Here is a 23,686-nt window from a genome sequence, read left to right as displayed (position 1 = left end):
AAATGCCAGACAGAAGCCAGAATTGGACCAGTATTCTTTACTCCCAACCTTTTTTTTTTTTTTTTTTTAACATTCTGGTTGAGTCTTCAGTACATAAATTCTCTGTCAGGTTGGTTGTTCTTCGCCCTTTGGTGTAGTGGGCGTTGCATGGCGTTGGTACTGCATGGTCGTTCCTTCTGGGGCAAAGATGAAGGTCAGGTCTGGTTAGAGAATCACCAACTGGATTAAATGATTCTCTTCCGAAGAATAAAATCATAATGGATGGCAGTAAAATGAGTTTGAATATCTCTTTCTAACTAGTCAGTGGCCCTTGCAAAGGTGTGTAATGATAGATGCAGTGGATCCATGCAAGTATTTGAAAGAAGTGGGTACTTTGTGATTATTGCTAACAGAACCACTAGTTCAGATTTTAAACCCTTCTCAGAGCCTTGTCTCCACTCTCCCAAGTGATGGTTAATTAGCCATTCCAGCCTCTGTGATGTGTGGACCAAGATGAAAAACATAGCTGTTTCTGATTCTGAGGCTCCTGTGGCATTGGAGAGATTTCTTTTCTGGGCTGTCTTTACTTTCTAAAAAAATGTTTTATTTAAAAATGACACCATTTCTTGCTTTCTATTTATTGGTCTCTAAACCCAGAGTTCCTTCCAGTTTTGTATCCAGGCACAAAGATGAAAACTTCAAGATGTTTTCATTCCCCTCTTATAAGCCCATGTTTATGAGATTAAAAATGGGAGCTGAAATGAGTCCTTAATACAAGAGCCTTTTCCTCGTTGTTGGTCGGCTCTGTCCCTGGGGAAATAGATTGAAAATCAGTATCTTAATCCCGTGGAGGCCAGCCAGCCAGTATATTTTTATTCTGGAGATGGGTGCTCTGTGTGGTAAGCAAATCCAGTAAGGGCGTAAACAGCGAAATGTACTGTTACCCTGACAAATGAACTCTTGCTGGATCTCAGCTGTGTTTCACTTTTATTCTTAGGGCAGCAGGAAAACACACACACATACACACGTGCACTAGTGCACACACACTCACAGTTAGCGGGCAGTGTCCTGGGCTCACCTTCTTGTCCATATCAGCTGAATGTACTTCCAGATTTAGCTGGCTGTGCACTCCAAGAGGGGGTGTGGTGTCTCAGTACTTAAACCAGGTGTTTTCCCATTTCCTCTCTCCTGAGCATTTAAATGCACAGGTCAGCACCCTCCAGCACCCTTACCTGCTACCCCTTTAAGAGGAGGGAGGAAAAAAAAAAACACTCCTTATTGTTATTTTTACTTTTCTTTCACATTGAATTATTTCGTGTATGTGGCAACTTCTGTTTTTAGGAAGTGGAAGAAGCCAGAAACATGCTGGATTGTTCTGATAATACCCTGCTGGCCTACTGCCCGGGTCAGCAGGGCCTCTGCTGAGCTGTATTGAAATCACCTCCAGGCCAGTGTGTAAAGTCTGCAGGTGCGGAAATTCTGTCTCCCTGGCTTAGGTGGGGCTTCATCACCCCCATTGTGTTCCTTGATAAAAGTAACCCCACCCTGCAAGAAAGCAAAGACTGCTGTGAAATAAGGAAGGCTGTTCATGACCCTGAAGTAAATCAAGCAGGCCTTGGGTAACTAGACATAGACAGTTAGGAAATAATGTGATTTGGGTTTTGCCTTGATTTTGGTGGCCCAAATCACACAGTCTTAGGACATACCTTTTTTTTTTTGGTTCCAAATTTTACTGACTTCATCTAAAGTAAACCTAGAGTAGCTTTTTTTTTTTCAGCCACACTTAGAAACTTTGAGTATCTACAGGAGCAGAAAACAACAAAAAAGGCGCAGAGGAGATTCAGAACTAAGAGACCAAACTTAGGGCCTCACAGTTACAACTTAAGATCGGCAGCCTCTGGCACCAGATTTCATAATTGTTTGAGGATGGCCTGCCAGTGGAGGAGATGCAAGAGATGCGGGTTCGATGCCTGGATTGAGAAAATCTCTTGGAAGAGGGCACGGCAACCCACTCTAGTACTCTTGCCTGGAGAATCCCATGGACAGAGGAGCCTGGCGGGCTATGGTCCATAAGGTTGCAAAGAGTCAGACAAGACTGCAGTGACTTAGAACGCACACAAAGATGATGCTCAGACTGTAAGGTTGTCTTCATTTTTTCAGCTCCTTTGTGGCTCGTTCAGTTCCCCATTTTCCCTGATGCTTCAGATATGAGAAATTCCATCTACGAGATAAAAAAGTAGCTTTGGGGTGACTCTTTAGATGGAAGGCACCCCTCTTGAGAAGGGGCGAATAAAGGCTCTCCATGCTGGTTCTCAGTGGGCTGGGCCTTGTCCTGGAGGCTCTTGGGGACAGGGTCAGAGACCCGATATCCAGTTTTATCAGGACCCTGAGAAAGCTCTTAGCCATCGGGTGGTCCGTGTATGAGGTGTAAATCGAGATCTCACAGCGTACCAAGACACAACCGATAATACATCTTGTTTTTGTTCGGTGAACTGGACCTTGGAAAACCCAGGGTGACAGAGGTTAGCCAGCACAGGACGTGATCTCCGTCCCGCGTGCCCCTGCAGCCCGGGGAAATGGAGGTGGAGGTTTTATTTATTTTTCAACCTTTAAGGAGTTTTTATTTACCCAAGCAAGTTGTCAACTTTTCATGAGGCTATAGATGTTTTTCTCCTCCTCCCTCTCTCTTGCCACCTCTGCCTCATTTATAATTAACTGTCTAATCCCGTCTTCCCTGGTCGTATTTCTCAAATCCGTCCTCTTCTATTTCTGATGCGACTCCCAGTCACCTTCGCACTGGCCCGAGCTCTGTGTCCACACTGCCCCTTCTCCACGGAGTCGTTTGTCCCAAAGTGCCAGTCTCACCCTGTCCCCACTGCCCTGGCCCAGGACCAAGGCCCTCACGTCCACAGGCTCCTGGTGACCTAGTCCCTGTCCACCTCTTTTATACCTGTGTTTGAACTTGAATGACTCTGAACGGTTTGATTCTATGTGTGCATCCAGGGAGAAAAAGGTTTAGGGCATGGGTTCTGTTTCTGTGGGTGGATGCTAAGTCTCTGTCTGCATCGCAGAGTGAGGATGGGGCATTTGATGGCTTCATCAGGGAGGGTATGCCACCAATCCATGAGGTCTTACCCGGGTTTCTGCTCCCAGAGAGTTGACCCTTGAGACAAGTTGATTAACTCAACTGAGTTTTTACTAGAAGACACTGTTTGCTCCCCTTTGTAGCAGAGCAGCATAGGATGCTGTTTTCTGATGAGAGTGAAGAGTGTATACTCTCATCACACTCTGGCTCTACCCTGCACCCCTGTAGACCTGTCACTGTTGGGGGGCAGTGTGCCCCATGTGGGGACAGAGCTCCCTTCTCTGAAAGTACTAACCTTGTAGACACTGTCTCTACCACCCTTGAATGCCTAAACCAAATCGTGGCCAGACTCTTTTATCTAAAAGGAAAACAGAAGAGTACCAGATAAAAGTTAACAGGATGGGGCTCCAGACCTAGTTCTGCAGGTTTCTGTTTGTCACATGACCCTAGGCAAACTCCCTAACTTCTCTGAGACGCACATTTCCTCGTGTCTAAAGCAGAAATGATAAAACTGATTCCGCCCACCTCGCAGGGTTGTTGCAAGCATCTGGTGGGTATCACGAGAAATCACTGTGTGATTGAAAAGTGAAAGTGAAGGTCGCTCAGTCGTGTCCGACTCTTTGCGACCCCGTGGACTATCCAGTCCATGGAATTCTCCAGGCCAGAATACTGGAATGGGTAGCCTTTCCCTCCTCCAGGGGATCTTCCCAACACAGTGATCGAACCCAGGTCTCCCACATTGCAGGCGGATTTCTTTACCAGCTGAGCCACCAGGGAAGCCCAAAGTGTGGTTAGAAGATGGTAAAATGATACTATGCTTGTGATATTATCAAAATCATATTAAAATAGATTTGATTAAGAGAAGTTTTCTCTTATGTTACATCATCAGGGCTGGTCTTCACAGTTTAAGTTCTCAAACTTCAGATGAGGTCAGAGAGAAATTTCTCTCCGTGGTAGCTTGCAAATGGCCTGCTTTTCTATGCCTTCAGCTGGACCCTGCAGCCGCCTGAGTGATCTTGACAATTTACCCGGCTTCCCTGGTTTTCAGCTTTTTTTCAGCTGCCAAGTGGTAGGACCAACCCACCTTCAAAGAACTTTTCCATTCCTAGCAGGCTACTTTTAAGATCTTTCTCTGAGGCATGGGGGCAACTACTTTCTTGGGTGGAGCCCTGCATTAAGTCAACAGTTATTAATAAAGTGAGAATGACCTTTTAAGGAATCAAACTGGCTCATCAGTAACGAGCCATGAATAATATTGTTGTAAGTCTCAGCAACGAAGTCCCGATAAAATTACATTCCTGTGGGTGTCTCTTTTCCTGATGTGCTGACCTTCATAAGCTAGAGGAGCTTAGTGGATTCCTTGCTCCTCTGGCCATTCGAGAATTTCCTTGGCACCCAATATAGAACTGTTGAAAAGCAATTTCACTATTGGTTATGAGCCCAGAGTTTTATTAAGGTGAGATTTGAAAGTTTTTCTCCTAAGAGGGGCTCAGAAAGCCCTGGGTAGCTCAGTTTGAACTTCCTTAACTCTTTCAGGAGACGGTGCTGCTGAGTACTGGAGAGGGAAAGCTGAATTTCCACCCTGAGACTGCCACTTAACCAGCTGTCTGACCATTGAACTCTCTGTTAGCTATTTGATTCTCCATGATGTTTTTCCACCTGTGTAAGACAGGGTGATAATCATATCTTCCCCATGGAGTTGTAAGGTCTCACAGGTGATCATCCATGGGGGGGAAGACAAACTTCAGGGCCCAGAAGATGTTAGGTTTTGTTCTTATTGGTTATCAGGATCATCCAGCACCTAGAGGGCTCCCACTCTTGTCCTTTCATGCTGTAGCACAAGGGTCCCCAACCCCAGGTTCTTGGAAAAATCATCTTCCACGAAACTGGTCCCTGGTGCCAAAAAGGTTGGGTACCGCTGCTTGAGCAGATTGCTAACTCTGCTCTTCTTGTGACTTTTCATTCCTCAGGAATCAGTGGCTCTGTCTGTGTGGTCCCCTGGGGGTAAAGTTTGGTGATTCAGGGAAATCAGTTCGCATCTGTCTCTATAGATGGGTAAAGAGAAGGAGATTGATCAAGGCTGGTGTGTAAAGCCCATCCAGAGAGCATCTCAGACGTGTGGGACCTCTGCGCTTCTCTCTTGGACTTGCGACTTACGAGCTGGAAAGTTTCTAAAGTGTCCTTGGTTGTGTTCAGATGGAGAGCGGCGCTCGTCCCTGTCCCAAGCACAGAGCTACACGCTCTCAGGGTGATGCTTGGCCTTAAACCTCGTGGACTCATATTAACTGGGTACCAGATGTAGCCCAGAAAGCAAAAACTTATTTTCTCTCTTTGTCACTGGTATTCAGGATACACTTAAAAATTGAATTAGAGGTGCTTATCTACTTTTGGTCTGAAAGCATGTATATTAAGTGAAATACAGTAAAAGCAGCCCTCTTAGAAGGTGTGCAGCTCTGTGAATTTTGATGGATGTCCTCTGTGGTGTGACCACCGCTATATTTAAGACATAGGTCACTTTCCTCACCCCCAAATGTTTTTATGTCCCTCCTGCAAGCCCCTGGCGGCTATGGTTGCTCTGTCTTTATCACTTCACCTAGATTTTTAAAATCCCACTTGCCAGGAGTTCTGAAATTCTCTAGAAGACATCCGTTGTTCCATCCGGTACTCACAAATGGTCCTGAACTCTTGCAGGCTTCTGGCTCCCGCCAGGGAGCCTTGCTCTGTTTATTCATCTCTTTACTCAGCAGAGTCATCGAGCTGCTCTGCGGTCCAAGCCGCAAACGTGTGCTGTGACTCGAGACACAGAGTCCTCATGCAGGTTCTCGGCTCTCTCGGGAGCCACAGCGTGGTTGGGAGATGACATGCATGAACACAGAGTTTAATAAAGAGACAGAGAATTAATGGGCCACGTGAGGCCGAAAGTCAGGACACGTCCCGAGATCACGTCACGTTGTCGTTTTGGCTGAGCTTTGGGGACAGCAAGCGAGGGGCCCACAGGAAGAAGAGGGCAGCTCTGTTCTGGGTTGGGGCGGGGGCAGGAAAAGGCCCCCCGAAAGCAGAAGCATCTGACTCCTGCCTGCCATTCACCCTCCCCTTCTCCCCTCCCGCTCGCTGAAGCCTTTGATTTCCTGGAACTGGAAAAAAATATTCCACTTCCTGAACTTTCATCACGGGCCCTCTGCTTTCTGTTCCTTTTCACGACTGTCCTCGGCTTATTCTCTGGATCATTGCGTGCTGGCCTCCAGCCCCGCTGGACTTCTCACAAACCAGATCCTGGCCTAGACTGTGCTTCCTCGTGTCCTCCTAGGACCTGATAGCCAGGCCTTGTACAAAGACGATGCTCCAGAAATCTCTTGTCAGTTGAATGACTGAGTTGGGCCTTCTGGGGGAATACCTTGAGGAAGAGAATTCCTGGTCAGAACAAAGGGATGCAGTTAGGAAGATGCTTGAATGGCCACCATTGTTTATACTCCCTAGAATGATAGTGCAAGGGAGAAAGGACTTTTGGAGGATTGGAAGTTAAAGCGGCCTTGATTTAAATGAAATTTATAAAAGATCTTAGCGTGTAAGATCTCACACACACACACATGCACACACAGACACACCTTGTTAGGTTTTCATATCCACCCCCAGTTAGGGAAAGGAAAGACGCCATCTCGCTTTCCTGCCGTCTTATTTTCCTTGGGAGAAGAGGCAGAAGAAACTTGAGAGAGGTCAGTGTCAGTGCTCAGTGTGTGTCTGGTGAGCAGCATAATGGATGCTCTCAGGCCCGAGTAGGATCATCCAAAGGATAAAATAAGAGTTTGGGAGTCTGTCTGCCATATGTAGCCTGCCCTCCTCTTCTTTAATTTTATGCGACCCCCTCCAGGAAGACCTTGGTGGCATCCAGTTTCCATTCCATTCCTTCTGCCATGACTTTGAGGAGTCTGTTATCACATCCGCAAATCTCCTTTCCCAGTTTCTTCTGCACCTTTCTTTTCTTTGCTAGAAAATCCATGGATTCTCACTCCCTTCTAAAACCTCCCCTGTATAGAAATCAGGTTATGTTCTCCCTACCTTGTGCTGGTCATTTCATCACCCCTCATTGCCCAGGCAGTTCAAACAGAAACCCATGTATAAACAGAAATCAAAATACTTGGAGCAGTGAATGCAGGAACTGGCCCATGATGCTAATAACTTCTCCAGGAGACTGGAATGTGGCTGCCTTCCCGCCTAACCTGAACCTTTTCCAGGTGGCCAGGGATGCAGAGCACTGCCCATGATCCGAGCCGAGTGACTTCGGAGAAGCCACTGTACTTCTCTGTGCCCAAGTGTCTTCATTTATAATGGGATAGCGATGCTTTCCCTGACATTCTCATGTGATAAAATGTTAAAGTAACTTACGCACAAGCGTAAGTTGATTATGGGTACGGAGTGCTTTGAGAGAGGCCCTTGGGAAAACGTCGGTCCTGTTTGCTTATGGGTGCCAGTTTTCAGCGATATCCCATCCAATCAGTTGCCAACAGAAGTATGTGGTCTGCTCTGTTTGAAAGTGGGACAGGGCATTAGGGGCATTCAGATTAAAACCACAGTGAGGTATCACCAACATGTATCAGAATGAGTAAAGTCAAAAAAGTAACGACACCAAAATCTGGTGAAAATGTGCATCAGTGAGCTCATCCATTCATTGCTGGTGGGAACGTAAAATGGTGTGGCCGTTCTGTACGCTACTTTGGCAGTTTTTTGTAAAACTAAACATCTAATTACCACGTGATCCAGCAATTGCACTCTTGCACCTTTGTCCCAGAGATGGATACTTATGTTCAGATAAAAACTGCGTGAATGGCCATAGCAGCCTTATTTATAATAGCCAAAGAATGGAACATACTACAAGTCCTTCAGTGGGTGAATAAAAGCAGACCGTGGTACATCCACATCATGGAATATTACTCAGCAGTGTGAAGTAACCAACTCCTGATAAACACAACAACTTGGATGAATCTCCAGGGAATTACGCTGAGTGAAAACAACCCGTCTCAAAAGGTTACCGTGTGAGTTCATCCGTGAGGCCTGCTTGAAATGACAAAAATTATAGAAATGGGAAACACATGAGCGGATGTCAGGGGTTAGAGACAAGGGGAGGAGGCAGAAGGACAGTGGATAACGGTTATAGAAGATGCTTGTAATGATTAGACTGTTTGGTGTTTCGACTGTGGTGGTGGCTATGTGAAACCACATGTGTAATGAAATTGCCAGAACTAAGTATACACACAAACACACACGCAGGAGTACAAGTGAAACAAGGAAATCTGAACAAGACGCATAGATTATCAGTGTCAATGTCCTGATACTGTACGATGGTTTAATAAGGTGTTACCATTGGAGGACACATGGCAAAGGGTGTGTGGGATCTCTGTATTATCTCTTACAACTGCATGTGAATCTCCAGTGATCGCAAACTGAAAAGCTTGATTTAAAAAAAGATTGAGGCAGGATTCAGAGCCAAGGTGGTCAGAATTCATCTTGTTAAGTGTTTTGAGGAGCTGATGCTGCGAAGCTGTGTTAGAACTGGGAAGGCAGTCTTTTCGATCGTTCTGATATGACATCTTTTGCCTGCAGAGGAGGAAGAGGGTGGAGAGTATGAACAGAGCGTCCCACAGCTAGACATGACACAATAGGGTGGATTTTGGTGGTCCTTCCTCTTTGTTAAAGTTTGATGAGCTCTCTGGACCCCAGGACCCAGAAACTAGCACAGCAGCTTCTTTTAGAGGAGGAGCAGAGAAGAGAAACGGGTCACGTTCGCAGCACTGCTTCCCTCTTGTGCCCTGGGGCTGGGTCTGGATGGGGCCCGTGCTCCTGCAGCCTTGGCCCTGGGAGGGTTGAGTTTGGGATGCTGCCACACATGAGCACCATTGGCAGGGCTATTTCAGCCCTGGGGAGCCAGGTTATTGGCAAGCTGCTTCTCCAGGGACATTAACCCAAAGTGAAGGCTTGTTCTTATTTCATGGCAGATGACATTTGATAACTGGGACTCCGGCTCCTGGGCTCTCTCGGGGGAGGTTTTCTTTCTTGAGAGTGCATGCCAGGATGGTACAGACTGGTGATGGTGGCACATGATGGCCGTCTTTTCTTTAAAGTCGTAGGACAGTCACATCTGGACGGCACCTATGAGGATCAAGAGATTGTCGCTAACCCACCGGACATCTGCCAAGTTGTGGAGGTGACCACCGAGAGCGATGAACAGCCGGTCAGCATGAGTGAGCTCTACCCCCTGCAGATCTCCCCCGTGTCTTCCTACGCAGGTAAGGGGCTGGGTGGGTCAGAATCTCTGCCACTGAACGAGGAACAAGGCAAGGAGATCCTTTAGTCTAAGGTCACCCATTTCACCAACACAGCAGACAACCTCTCCTCCTTCCTAAGGATTACTCTGGCTGGAATTATTCTGTCTTTAATGTTCTCAAGCACCATCTCCTTAGACACTTTTGTTCTCAGTTCCAAGTCTTGGTCACATTTCACTTGATCACCCGTAACATATTCACGCATGACTAATGAATAAGAAGATTTCTTTGGGGGGAGAAGTATGTTCGATTTTACAGATGTTATAGAAAGATGTTGCAGAAAAACCTGAACGAAAGTTTTGGCCAGTGTAACAGTTCATCTGTGTCTGTTTTATTTGCACACATTATCAGAAATTTGGAAGGGTGTTTTTCATGGAATCTGAGTTTGTCCCACCTGGGTAGGACCTTAGGGATCACCTCTTCCAGTTCCTTCATCGGAAGTGAAGGGATTGCTCCAGGCCCATAAGTGTTTGGGTCAGAATTTGAACTGAACCTGCAGACCCCACGTTCCACCAAGTTTCCTTGTCATCTCCACATAGGTTCCGCTTCTTTTTCAATTTAGCACAGCTTCTCATTGAGCATTTTGAACTCTCCAGGGAATGTCCCCAGACTGGCAGAAATTGGCCCCGATGTCAGAGCGTTAGGACCAGATTCAGCGGGCTTTCCCATCCTTAGAGGATAAAGTGGTGGTTCCCTTCCTCCACCAACATTACGTCTTACCCTCCTTCTGACGATCTCCACTTGACTTTTTGGGACTCAGTTATAATTATGAAATGTAAGGTCTAAGTCAGGGTTATTACAGGTAAAAAGTGGATGTCCTCTGATGGGTAACCCCAGTCGCTCAGGTCAGGAGTTCTTCCCAGTGCTCTTTATGTGCTGCCAAGTAGCGTGTCCTTCAGTCTGGGCACCACCCCAGTGACTGGCACAGAGTCGGCTTCAGAATTAGGTGGATTCATGTGATACATCGTTTGTACATTAGCAGCCCCTAAATTAACCTTCTGTTTCCTGAACCCCAACTTGCTTCCATGTCAACTTAATTTTTTTTCGATTGTGGTAAAATATCTGTAGTATAACATTTACCACTTTAGCCTTTTCGTTACTATTTTTTGGGGGCCATGATGTGTGCCATGTGGGATCTTGGTTCCTCGAACAGGGATGAACCCATGCCCTCTGCTGTGGAAGTGAGAAGTCTTAACCGCTGGGCTGCCAGGGAGGTCCCCCCGCTTCAGCTATTTCAGCGGCATTCAGTGCCTTAACCATGTTGTGCAAGGAGCACCCCGTCCATCTCTAGAGCTCTTTCACTTTGCAAAACTGAAACTTCGTGCCCGATATACAGTAACTCCCCATCCGCCTCCCCCCAGCCCCTTGGCAGTCCCCCTTGTACTTTCTGTCTCTCTGCATTTGGCTACTCTATGTACCTCATATAAGTGCAGTTATACAGTATTGGTTCATTTGTGACTGGCTTATTTCACTTTGCAGAATGTCCTCAAGGTCCTGACTTTCTTTTGTGCTGCAAACATAAAAGGAAAGTGAGAAGCAACCTTGGCTACAAGAGGCCTATAATCTGCCAAACAGGCTAAGCTTGTCATCAGTTATTTATTCATGAAACATCTTTTGAACTCCTGTGTGTACCATTCCCTGTAATAGGAACTATGACGATACTGTTTGCTGCGTGTGTGTTGTGCCCTGGAAACTATGCTAAGTGCTGGATGTTGACTGGCTTATTTAATTGTCAGGAGAATAGCCCTGGGTACTGTCATTATTATGTCTTTAAAAATGAAGTATCTAAGGCTGCTGGGGTGAAGCGGTGTGTCCAGAGATGGACAATCTATAGCACAGTGGGACCCACGCGTGGCTGATGCTGTTCTTAGCCCTTGCACTGCGATGCTGCCCTGCAGGAACTCGTGGGGCTCTGCCATTCAGAGCAGTCCACATGCCAGGATCTCAAGGGCCAAGCAAAGGAGGCAGAGCCAAATGCTTATGCCCTGATTCTACAGTGGAGATAACTGAAACCTGAAACACTCAGCCACTTTGCTTTTGTTTCCCTGACCATGGCTGCAAATGTGTGGCTGCTCTGTGTCATGCATTGCAGGCATTATTACATCGTTTTTTTTTTGTTTGTTTTGTTTTTAAAGGGGTTAGTGCTTTAGAATCAACTTTTCTATTTATCTGTTGAGTAAGAGTTTTCTGAAGTGTTCTTGGGGATTCTGGAAGGGCCTCTTCTTGCTGTTCTGCCAGCAGTAGCATTTTGCCTTTGCAGAAGAATCCCAAGAACAGCTGATTCATGCAGAGAGAAATGAAAATGTCATTACCCTTTTCAGGACATTTGCAAGATGTGAAAAGAAGGATTTTAGTGCCAGGCTGGCAGGCAGCAGGGGTTTGCTCGGAGCCTGGTGTTTCAGCCTGGCCTTTATTTTTTTCCATTGTTTTCATTGTCTGAATTCTCCAGAACCCTTTGCGGGGAGGCTTATTGGATAGAGCCAAGATAAGTCATCACTACCACTTTTCTAGAACCCAGGACACAGCAGAAACTTATCTGTTACTGACCATGGGTAGCTAAAATCTTTCAGTCAGGAATTCCATAGCTTGCTGCTAGGAAAGACAGCTTCTTGGTTGTATTCCTTTTTAAACTTGATGGTCTCCACAAAAAAAATAGGCTGTTTGCCTGTTTTTCATGACAGGGTCCCTTTGTTTGAACTATTCAAGTGAATTTCAGCCTTCTCTAACCACTTTCATTCATTTAGGAAACTGGTATTTGGAGGCAGTTGTTTGCTATTTTTTTCCTCCCTACTGATCATTGAAATAGAATCCCAGTAGTATTACAAAAACCACATTCATTGTTGCAACTCGGTCTTCTCCGTGGTCTAAATATGATGTTGAGCAAGAAAAGGGACAGTTTCTTTGAGTGGAGGTACTTGCCCTGTGGGCTTCCCTGGTGGCTCAGTGGTAAGTAATCTGCCTGTAGTTCAGGAGACATGGGTTCAACCGGTGGATTGGGAAGAGCCCCTGGAGGAGGAAATGGCAACCCATGTCAGTATTCTTGCCTGGGAAATCCCATGGACAGAGGAACCCTGATGGACTGCAGTCCATGGAGTCACTAAAGAGTCGAACATGACTTAACTACTGAGCACACACACTTGCATTATGTTATTAGAAGACAACATGAAATTCTAGTTGGATTCATGAAACTTTATTCTGGGAAGGGATGTCCCAAAGCCCAACCCTGGGAAACTCTAGAGAAGAGTCCTTTTTATTTTTAAAGATTCCGGTGTGTGAATAGGGATTATTTATTATGTTGTTGGTGGCTTAATAAGAGAAATCACAGTAGTACTGGGGGGAAGGCTGGATGAGAGGATGGAGAAGAAGGCAGAAGACAAAAGACTGATTTGTAATAACTGAGAGAAGGGAGACCAGCCACTAGCAGAAAAGACTTTGGGTCCTTCAGGAAACCGGAGCAGGCTTGTGTTTTGTTGGGTGCAGCAAAAATAAGAGTGCTTTAAGAGGACTCTGGTTTGAAAGACTTCCCTGGTGGTCCAGTGGTTAAGAATCGGCCTTCTAATGCATGGGATGCAGGTTTGATCCCTGGTCGGGGAACTCAGATTCCACATGCTGTGGAGCAGCTAAGCCTGTGTGCTGCAACTGGAGAGAAGCCTGCATCCCGTAACAAAGGATCCCACACGCCACAGCTAAGACCTGATGCAGCCAAATACAGAAATAAATATATATATATAATTTTAAAGAGGGCTCTGATTTGAACCTTTTCATTGAGACTTGTAGTAACAGTCATGGAGGAAGTGATCGAGGGAAAAGAATCCTTGTCAATCTTATTAATAAAACTTGTTGAACAAGTCTTCCAGAAAATGTACCAAGATGTCATTGTGCAAAAGGGCTGTGACGGAAGACGTGTTGTCTCCTTCCAAATCATGTTCCTAAGATGGTCTGACAATAAAAACTGGGCTAAGGGGACTCCCCTGGCAGTCCAGTGGTTAAGACTCCGTGCTTCCACTGCAGGGGGCATGGGTTAGATCCCTGGTCAGGGAACAAAGATCCTGCGTGTCAGGCCACACAGCCAAAAAAAATAGAGCTAAAAAAAAAAAGAAAGAAAGAAACTGGGCTACGTGGAGAGTGAGCCTAAGACTAGCGTCATTGTAAAACTGCAGGTCCTGGAGGGAGCACCCAAACCCACTCCGGGTGCTTCTGGGAAAACAGAGACCAGAAAGATCAATCAAACTGCTTAGGTACCTGCTATTACTCTGTAAACACTACAACTTACTCAGACTGTGCTTAAGAGGCAACTCCCCATTTTTTTTTAATTCCATTTTACTCAAAGCAAATCAGAACCCAAACTGAAACTAATGAAAAGGAAAAATAAAACAACTCATATTGATGTGTCAGTAACAACATTGATCTGGAAGCAGCAGCTGCTGTGAACTTGTAAGTTCTGTGAAAATACTGGTGGTGAAGTAAAACCCAAGAAAACAGGAAAATAGGTATGCGTGGCCCCCAACAAAGCACTTTGAGCCAGTGACCCAGGAGTCACTGTAATTACCGCTGTTCTTCTAGAGAGAAGGGTTTGATATCCTCAGGCTGGGGCTTCAAGCATCCTTTGCTCCTAAGCTGAAGGCACTCGAGGCCGTTCTTTTAAATACTAAAAACTAGAAAAATCAGGAACTTCCTGATGGGCCAGTGGTTAAGACTGCACGCTTCCAATGCAAGGGGCAGGGGTTCGATCCTTCGTCCGGGAACTAGGATCCCACATGCCGTGCGGAGCATCCAAGAAAATGCTTTAAGAAAATAAATAGAAATCTCAGTTTGCTAATATGGAGATTCTTCAAAACTGCTTCAGAGGGAATTGACCTTCCTTTAGAAATGATGTTCTTCCGCAGACACTTATGTCAGCTGAAAACAGAAGTTCGGAGCATGTGTATCTCCTCTTGTCTCCAGCAGTTTCCCTGAAGTTGTACTTAAAGGTGGATAACATTCTGATCCCATTTATGGTCATGCCAGGTCCCAGCACAGAGTCTTCCCAGAGACTGCATCCCAAGCCCCTCCCACGTTGGTGACTCAATTCCCTGCTGGTTTTTGCCCATTTCCAACAAGCCTGGTGGCATCCTGTGTTTATTTGAAGGGGAGAGGAACAGAAGACGAAGTATTTCTATAGGGTGATTAGGAGGAATTGGAGGGGCTGGACCTACAGGAAAGGAAGAGAAACCTCGACTCGACTTTGGAGCCCTACGAAGCTAATGCTCAAAACGGAATGGGGATCTTGAAGTTTCGTGGGAGGTCGGAGCTGCAGGAGAGCCTCAGTGCCCGGAGCCCGGGCATCAGAAGGCTGGTCTGTCTTCCCTCCCTGCACTGACTCAGACCATCACACTTGAGTTGGTTTCTCAACATCTCTGTTCTGCTTTCTTCTTGGGAGTGGCAGCCACTGATTTCTGTCTCCTCTTAGGAGTCCTGGGCTAGCTGGAAGATTAAGCCAGGAGGGGTGCTTTCCCTTGCTGTTGTTTTTACAATAATGTGTTTTGGTGGGGAAGGGTCTCTTGTGCCTGGCGTTGCTGGTTTGCCCCAATAAAGAGGGTCAGGGCTTCCCGGGCGTCTGCTACCTCTGCTGGACGGGCCGGTTTTCTGGCTGCGGGTGGTCAGCCGTCTGCAGTGGCTCAGGCCTGGGTGAAGTCACTGAAGTACAGTGACCGAGAACGGTGCTGAGAGGCCCCAGGATGGGCCCTGTGTCATCACTTTCAGCTTCCTTGTTTGAAGAATGATTCTGTGCCTCAGTTTGTCCATTTGTTCCCTAGCCTTTAGTTCGTGGAGGGGCTGGTCTAGGACTGGTGCTCTGTGTGGTCGGAAGGGCTCTGTCTGGGCTGGGGGGCTACCTGGTCATAGCCATGCCACCAGCAAGGTTGGAGGCTGGAGGCCAGGGCCTCTGTAGGTTTGAAGTGGAAAGGGTAGAAGCCACGAGAACACACAACATCTTCTGCCCAATGAAGGTGGGGTGGGGTGACAGGACCTGCTTCCTGACTTAGGGTCCTTGAGAGACTGAATAAGACCTGCAGGCAAAGTGCTGGCCCACGGCTCACTAACCCTGTACTGCTGCTGCTGCTGCTAAGTCACTTCAGTCGTGTCCAACTCTGTGCGACCCCTTAGATGGCAGCCCACCAGGCTCCCCTGTCCCTGGGATTCTCCAGGCAAGAACACTGGAGTGGGTTGCCATTTCCTTCTCCAATGCAGGAAAGTGAAAAGTGAAAGTGAAGTCGCTCAGTCATGTCCGACTCTTAGCGACCCCATGGACTGCAGCCTACTAGGCTCCTCCGTCCATGGGATTTTCCAGGCAAGAGTACTGGAGTGGGTTGCCATCGCCTTCTCTGACTAACCCCATAAACATTCACTAATATGGCTTCCCTTCAGGCCTTGTCTGTAAAGTGAGTGACCCCGAGGGTGACCTCTAAGTGTCCCTGTATTTTGGAAGTTCTCCCTTCTGTGCGTTCATTTCTCGATGTTGTGAACCCTGAAAAACTGCACGCCATCAATTTAGTATTTGAAACACTTAAAATTTTTTTTACTTAAAAATCAAAAGTAGTTTGCTTAAAAATTTTTTTAAAATTATTTTTACTTGAAATTTTGGGGATTCCCTGGTAACTCAGTGGTGAAGAATATATTAATACCTGCCGATGCAGGAAACTCAGGTTTGATCCCTGGTCCAGGTAGATCCCACATGCCTCAGAGCGACTAAGCCTGTGCACCACAGCTACTGAGCCTGTGCTCTAGAGCCCAGGAATTGCAACTACAGAAGTCTGTACATCTGGAGCGCGTGCTCTGCAACGAGAGAAGCCACTGCAATGAGAAGCCCACGCACCGCAACTGTGGAGTAGCCCCTGCTCCCTGCAACTAGAGAAAAGTCTGCACAGCAATGAAGACCCAGCCCAGCCAAAAATAAATAAATAATTTTTTTTTTTAAAGAACACTGGTAAATTACTTGAAAAAAAACATCTTGTATTCTGTGCACAGGTGATGTCACCTCTGGTTGTTGCCTGATCCTGTTCCCCTAGTATGTGGTACAGATCCAGTGTTGAAGGAGGCTAGTGAGCTCAGGACAAAGGCGCTCCAGCATTTACTGGATGTGGGCTGTGTGCCGGGCCCCGGACTGAGCACAGCATCCTCTTTGGAAGGTGCTTCTATTCCCAACTGTGCCTCTGTGAAGTCAAGTCACTTGCTCTGTCTCTCACAGCCGGAAGGCTGAATCAGGGTGGTGACTGAGTTTGTCGTCTGTTGCCGCGTACAACTACAAACTTAGTCCCTGAACACAACACACTTTATCATCCCACAGTTGCTGAGGGTCAGGAGAGCAGGCATGACTTGGCTCGGGTCTTCGGCTCCGGGCATTCTCTGCAGAAACCCGCTGTCCAGTTCTGGGCCGGGGCGGCTGTCGCATCTCAGGATGGGATCTGGGAGGGTCTGCTTCCAGGCTCACACAGCGCGGGGTGGAATGTAGTTCCTGGCAGGTTGTCAGCCTGAGGGCCTCAGCTTCTTGCTGGCTGTTGGCTGGAAGCAGCCCCTCGGTTGTCTGTCCGGGTGCCTCCCTGCCGTGGCGGCCTGCCCCCTCAAGGCCAGCCGGGGAGGTTGTCGCCTCATTAGATGGGGTTTCAGGCTTATGTAATGTGATCGCATACAGCCTGTCGCCTCCGCCCTGTTCCGTTGGTTTCAGAGCAAGTCACAGCCCCGCCTGCCCTCCGGAGGAGGGAACCCCACGAGGAGGTAAACACGGCAGCTGAGGCTCACAGGAACCCCCCTAGAATCTGTGCATCCACAGCAAGCCAGGGGGAAGATAAACCCCTTTATCCTTCCAGGATATCAGCACTGAGGGGCTGGGAGGAGACTGGGCTGGAAAGGAGGGACCTGGGGAGACTGGGCTGGGATTTAAATGAACCAGCTGCTGCGGATGGTGTGGGGCCTGGATGGAGCAGCCGCAAGGAAAGGGCCTGACACGGAGGCAGAAGCTGGCAGAGGACCAGGGGGGCAGACGGGCACCCAGGGGCCCAACATCCCACCCCGGGAAGCAGAGACCATGAATAAACGTAGCCTGGCCCTGGGAAAATGAGCCACCCCTCCACCTTCAACCTTTTCTCCGAAGGGACAGAACTAGAGAACTCCAATTCTACCCCAACACCTCCCAGGCACACGCGTTTGACCTGAGCAAAGGAGACGGAGGTTTTGAGTTTAGTGACCCACTTCTTTGGAAGAAAAAGTTTCTGATATATATGTATTTTAAAACACTGCCTGAGCCTCCAAACAGTTTGAGCTGCAGGAATGATAGGCCTGTGTTTTTCTCTCTGTGAACAGAAAGTGAAACTACGGATAGCGTGCCCAGTGACGAAGAGAGCGCGGAGGTAAGCATGGCGGGGCCGCTGGCGCCAGCAGGCGCTGGGACAGAGCCTTCCCAACCAGCACGGTGGTTTCCGCGTGGCTAGTGGAGGTTCTTTTCTTTTGATCATGAGTTTCAGTTGCGGCTTTTTTTTTCTTTTCTTGGTGGTGGTGGTGAAATATACATAACGTAAAAATTGACAGTGCTTTTGTATTTCAACTTACAAAACGAGGCTTTGGGGAAATGAACGGGAGGGCAGAGAGTGAGAGATGTCTCAGTAAGAAAGCAGGCTGTGGCGGCAGGAAAAAGCCAGGAAACGCTGATGTTCGTAGGGCCATAAACATCCTACTTCTTGGGCAGAAATAGAAAGTCCAGGTGGCTCCGGGCAGTGATGAGAGGTCAATGTCAGGAAGCGCTTTAAGCCGGAGCAGCTCTCCAGGTCCCTAGAGTCCCTGCCACCCGCGATCCATGCCCACTGGCCAGGTGTGTATTCAGTCGGATTCTGAGTCCCCCTCCTGTTCTCCTTCCTCTGGCTGGGCTCTGACAATGCCAGCCAATGGCTCTGATGGTGAGCGAAGGCATTCCTGTGAAGCCTGCCTTGTGTCTGTGTTTGAGTCAGTTACAGACAGACAGACTGTCTAGCGGTTGTTTGATATAGCGATTTCCCAGGGTGCGAACTGCTTCCAAGGATAGCCTGGGAATTCTGAAAAGACAGCAGGCGCAGGTGCTTACACATTTGGACCCTGTTTCTTCAAGGTCAGAATTCTAGCTCCTTCCCTGAATGGCGCCCACAGCTTGAAGCCAGCTGTTGGCAGCATGCTGGAGCTCTGAACTGCACTCATTTGAAAGAGATCCAGGGGCATTCCCTGTGTTATTGAGCACCTCACTTGCCTTCTTCTGAAAAACTCAGCTGGACTCAGGGATCCGGTGGGGCCATCATGAAGACCTGGCCGCCCTCTCGCACCAGCCATCCTGGCCCAGAGCTTCCTAACAATCAGGCCAGGCAGCTGGCGTTAGAGGGGAACCAGAAACCAAGCTGCTGCCTCATTTTCCTGCCTTCATAGAATAGTCTCGGCTAGATTTCTGGGAGGTGGGCGACGGGCATTGATGATTAAAAATAAAAGGTTGCGGGGGAGAGAAACTGTGTTTTGGGGGCATGTGTGGCTGGGGATGGATCTCAGTTCAAGGATGTGGAGTCACTCAGCTTCTTGTTTATTCCATGCCTCTTAAATTCAGATACTTAACACGTGGGGAGAAGGGGCCGTGTTTTAAAAAGCCACTGGAGAAAGGGCAGAGGAAATACCTGTCATCATTCTTTTCTTTGCAAGGGTCGGCCACACTGGCGGAAGAGGAGCGTTGAAGGCAAACAGTACCTCAGCAACATGGGGCCGCGGAACACGTACCTACTGCCCAGCATGGCCACCTTTGTCACGTCCAACAAGCCCGACCTCCAGGTCACCATCAAAGAGGAGAGCTGCCCGGTGCCTTACAACAGCTCCTGGCCCCCGTTCCCCGACCTCCCCATCACCGCCCCCATGAGCCCCACGCCCAGCAGCAGCCGCCCAGACCGGGAGACCCGGGCCAGCGTCATCAAGAAGACGTCAGACATCACCCAGGCCCGCGTCAAGAGCTACTAATAAGCCTGCGACTTCCCCTGGTGGTTGTCGGGATTTCTTGGCTTTGTGTTTATCGTTTGTTTGTATTTTATTTTTCTCTCTGACATCTGTTGTAGACGAATCTTAAGGGAAAAAGCCTTGACAAAATAGAACATTGATTGCTGTGTCCAACTCCAGTACTGGAGCTTCTTTTTAACTCAGGACTCCAGCTTCTTGGTAGACGCGTTATCTCTAGAGCCTGCTGGATCTCCCAGGGCTGCTCCCTCAAGTTCAAGGACGTCATAGGACCAACCCATATACGGGCAGTGAGGTGCTGCGTTGCCTGTGGTCAAGGCCAGCATGGTGGAATGGATGCCTCCACACGGAGGAAGAAAATGTGAACTAGCTGGAATTTTTTATTCTTGTGAATATGTACATAGGGCAGTACTAGCGACGTTGCAGTCTGCTTCTGCACCTTATCTTAAAAGCACTTACAGATAGACCTTCTTGTGATCCTGCTCTGTTTCACAGCACATCAGCACCCCCCTTCCCTAGCCTTCTTCCCTCCTCCCCTCCCAGCCCTGACCCTTCCTCCCTTCCTTCCCCTCCCATCTCTTTCCCTTCATCCCCTCCCCTCCTCTCCCATTCATTTTCTTTCCTCCTCTTCCTCCCCTCAAAGGCCGTGTTCCACATCCCTGAGGAGGAGAAGAAGGAAATGAACTTCTCCACCAATGTCCCATTTTAAAAGACTGCTTTAAAAAAAACAACAACAAAAAAAAAAAGAGAAAATCTTTCTAATCTGCTATGCTTGAATGCCACGCGGTACAAAGGAAAACTATCATGGAAAGATTATGCAAATTCTCAGATTTGAAGACAAAAATACTCTAATTCTAACCAGAGCAAGCTTTTTTATTTTTTATACAGGGGAATATTTTATTCAAGGTAAAATTCTAAAGAAAATATAATTGTTTTTTATCTTTTCTACAGCAAATTTATAATTTTAAGATTCCTTTTCTTGTTTATCGGCAGTTATTACATCCTTGTGGCACATTTTTTTTTTTAATTTTGTAAAGGTGAAAAAGCTTTTATGAGCTCATGTAGCAATCAAATTATCCTGTGGATTGATAATAAATGAATATGATATATAGTTAAATTTTTAATGGGCATCACGCCTGGCTTTGTCTGTGTGTACCTTAGAGGACAGTCATGGGACAGGACTGGCAGTGTATCATTTCTTCTGGCGGACTGGAACTTTCCCCCTTTCTTTTCTTTTGTGTTAATCATTCAGTCATGTCCGGCTCTTTGTGACCCCATGGACTGTAACCCACCAGGCTTCTCTGTCCATGAGATTCTCCAGGCAAGAATACTGGAGTGGGTTGCCGTGTGCTTCTCCAGGGGCTCTTCCCAACCCAGGGATCGAACATAGGTATCCTGCACTGCAGGCAGATTCTTTACGGTCTGAGCCACCTAGGAAGCCCTGAGGATGCCTTCCTTTGCGGGGTGTTTGCCTGCAGCTGGATCCTGTGCTGAGTGCTGTCTTACATGACAATTTCACCTCTTCACTCATCAAGGTTGTGCACAGGATAGAGATTTATCTCCATTTCACAGGGAAGAAATGGAGACTGGAAAGGAAAATGCCTTTATGCAAAGCCTCACAGGTAGTAAGCGTCCGAGGCTGGTGTGATTATGGATGGAGTCTTTTTCCCCCTTTCCACTGCTCTCTACTGTTAGCAAATTCCATGCACATCTGTGTTTTTCTTGTTCTTAAATATATGATTAAAATTCTGTATTTATGTCACATCCTGAGCTCACGGATAAGACATTTTTGGTAACAGGAGGTATTTGTTGCATTCCTCCTGGCTCGGTCTTCTTTCTAAGACCTGGGGCCTCAGCCCAAGGCCCTGCCCTCAGAACTTAAGGCATATCTTTTCGAGTGAGAAATGTGAATTGCAGAATCCCAGACTCCACCACCGAGTCCGTGACCTCGGGGAAGCCACCCAGTTCACCCCTCAAGCTTCCACCGTGTCCGTAAAATCAACTTATGGAGCCTCAGCCCACCTCCCTGTTACCTCTGAGGCTTGTGTAGGAGATTGCTGGGTTAATGTTTGAAAAGGTTCCTTCAGTGAAAGGACAAAGGGCTAATTTTATACCTCCCTCTGTGTGTGGCTGCAGATAGAATTAGTGGCCATAAAATTATCCAGCCCTGAACAAAAAATGAACTGAAGCATGTTACTGGTTGCTGTGCTGTGGCTGAAATGCCAGGCTGGACGGTTGGCTGCTCCCATGAGGAGCACCCCGGTGGCAGTGGGTTTACCTCCCCTTCACGAAAAGCCTCTGCAATCTCGGCGAGAGGAGAAGCTGCAGGGAGGAGGGGTGCCAGTCTTCCTCGGCCCCGTGCCCTTCACTGAAGACCTCACCTTCTTCCAGGTTCTGGACAAACAGGTCCAGTTCTTTGCAACTTGGATCTAAATCCTTCTACTCAGCCACCCTGCTTTAGAATCAATTAACCAATAGCGGAAGGCGGCTCTCGGTCATGTGACCTGGAGATCAAAGGGGAGATCCTCTTGACCTCTTTCTTCCAAACACAGAGGGAGCCCCCCAACCCCCCAACTCACTTCCAGGCCTCTCAGCAGCTCTGCAGGGCCCAGAGGCCACTCCGTGTGCTTCTGCCGACTCGGTTGTGACCGGACAGGCAGCATCTCTCCAGGTGAGAGAAGACAGAGAACTGGAAATGCACCTGAGGGGCCTAAAGATAACCATCCATGGCCAAGAAGATGCAGGTTCGATGCCTGGGTCGGGAGGATTCCCCTGGAGGAGGGCATGGAAACCCACTCCAGTATTCTTGCCTGGAGAACCCCACGGGCAGAGGCACCTGGCAGGCTGTGATCCATAGGTCACAAAGAGTCAGAGACAGCTGAGCACGCACCCAGAGCATAGCCAAGAAGGCAGGAGAACCAGAATGGTGTTTAAATTATTTCTGAGAAAGGGCGTGTTCTGTCATGTTCGTCAGTGTCACTTGCCAGGAGTGTGGGGAAGGAGCCCCGTGCCTGGGGTTGGCCTGAGGAAGAAAAATCAGCGAGACGGGGCATCTCAGGGACGCAGCCTCAGACCTCATTGTCTGTTACAGGAAGTGCTGGGGACAGTGCTGCTTTTGGCTGGTGTCTGTGTGAGCTGATAAGCTTTTGTGATGGGCTTGGGTGTGTGTGTGGATACGTTTTATGGTGGGCTTGGTGTGTGTGTGTGTTGATATGCCTTTTTGATGGGCTTGGTGTGTGTGTGTGTGTGTGTGTGCACTGATACAGTTTTATGATGGGCTTGGTGTGTGTGTGTGTTGATATGCCTTTTTGATGGGCTTGGTGTGTGTGTGTGTGTGTGTGTGCACTGATACAGTTTTATGGTGGGCTTGGTGTGTGTGTGTGTTGATATGCCTTTTTGATGGGCTTGGTGTGTGTGTGTGTGTGCACTGATACAGTTTTATGATGGGCTTGGTGTGTGTGTGTGGATATGCTTTTGTGATGGGCTTGGTGTGTGTGTGTGTTGATAGGCTTTTGTGATGGGCTTGGGGTGTGTGTGTCTGTGTGTATCTGTGTGTGTGTGTGTGTGTAACTGGCAGGTTCAGTGTCTTAGTCTCTGCTCCAGCACCTGGGTCATCCCCTTAATAATGAGGAGCCTGTTCAGCTGTGACCTGTGCATCCAGTGGCAGGAACTTCCGCCCAGTCCGAAGGTTGAAAGAACCCAGCACATCCTGAACCGCAAAGGGCTTCCAGAACACCGTTTTGCAAGTTTCTAAATAAATCCATGCTCAGCCATAGCATTTTTCCATGTTTTGATGGAAGTAACTGCCAAAGGAGGTGTTTAGTCTATTTAAATGTATTTATAGAGAAGAAGAAATACACACAGAAAAGAAATACAAATCTACTGGCCATCCAAACCCCAAAATAGTATCTGGTTTTTTCCCCCCCCCCATCCTAAATCTAAAGTATATTTGGCTATCAGGTAACTAGTGAGATCAAAATTTTAGGATTGAGGAAGATGAGTGATTGGGTTTCAGGATTCTGAGTTTTCCAACTTGTGCTTTTGGAAGTATTTTGCATGTGAATGAAAACGACGGTTAAGCCCCAAATGGCCTCCTGCCCTAATGGAACATTAGACATTCCTTTTGCTCGAGGCTATTCTTTGAACGTTGAATTCATTAGGTTTTAAAAGCTCCCTGTTATTCTAGCTGTGGACAAACAGACCCAGATAAAAGGTGAACATAAGAACCCCTGGCAATTCTGCCAAATTTCTACTGAGGAAAGAGAAAGCGCACTAGGAGGCTTGCAAGCAGGTAGCCCAGAGGGGTCCTGGAACG

At 47.6% G+C, this 23,686-nt stretch overlaps 1 protein-coding gene across 5 annotated transcripts in view; it reads left to right on the top strand.

Annotated features, from left to right (window-relative positions):
* Positions 1–20,495, top strand: part of IRF2 (interferon regulatory factor 2) — an 83,663-nt gene extending 63,168 nt beyond the window's left edge. For all 5 annotated transcript variants that reach the window (NM_001205793.2, XM_059882174.1, XM_024986196.2 and 2 more), the window contains 3 exons: positions 9,181–9,345; positions 17,719–17,765; positions 19,069–20,495. In NM_001205793.2, the coding sequence (NP_001192722.1) occupies positions 9,181–9,345; positions 17,719–17,765; positions 19,069–19,377 (521 nt within the window). In that variant the 3' untranslated portion in view covers positions 19,378–20,495. The remainder of the gene's footprint in view (positions 1–9,180; positions 9,346–17,718; positions 17,766–19,068) is intronic.
* The last annotated feature ends 3,191 nt before the right edge of the window (positions 20,496–23,686 follow it).

Source organism: Bos taurus, chromosome 27 (assembly GCF_002263795.3).
Source record: "Bos taurus isolate L1 Dominette 01449 registration number 42190680 breed Hereford chromosome 27, ARS-UCD2.0, whole genome shotgun sequence".
Taxonomy (NCBI): Eukaryota; Metazoa; Chordata; class Mammalia; order Artiodactyla; family Bovidae; genus Bos; species Bos taurus.
Note: the sequence above shows the minus strand (reverse complement) of the source record. Positions and strands in the feature narration are given on the sequence as shown.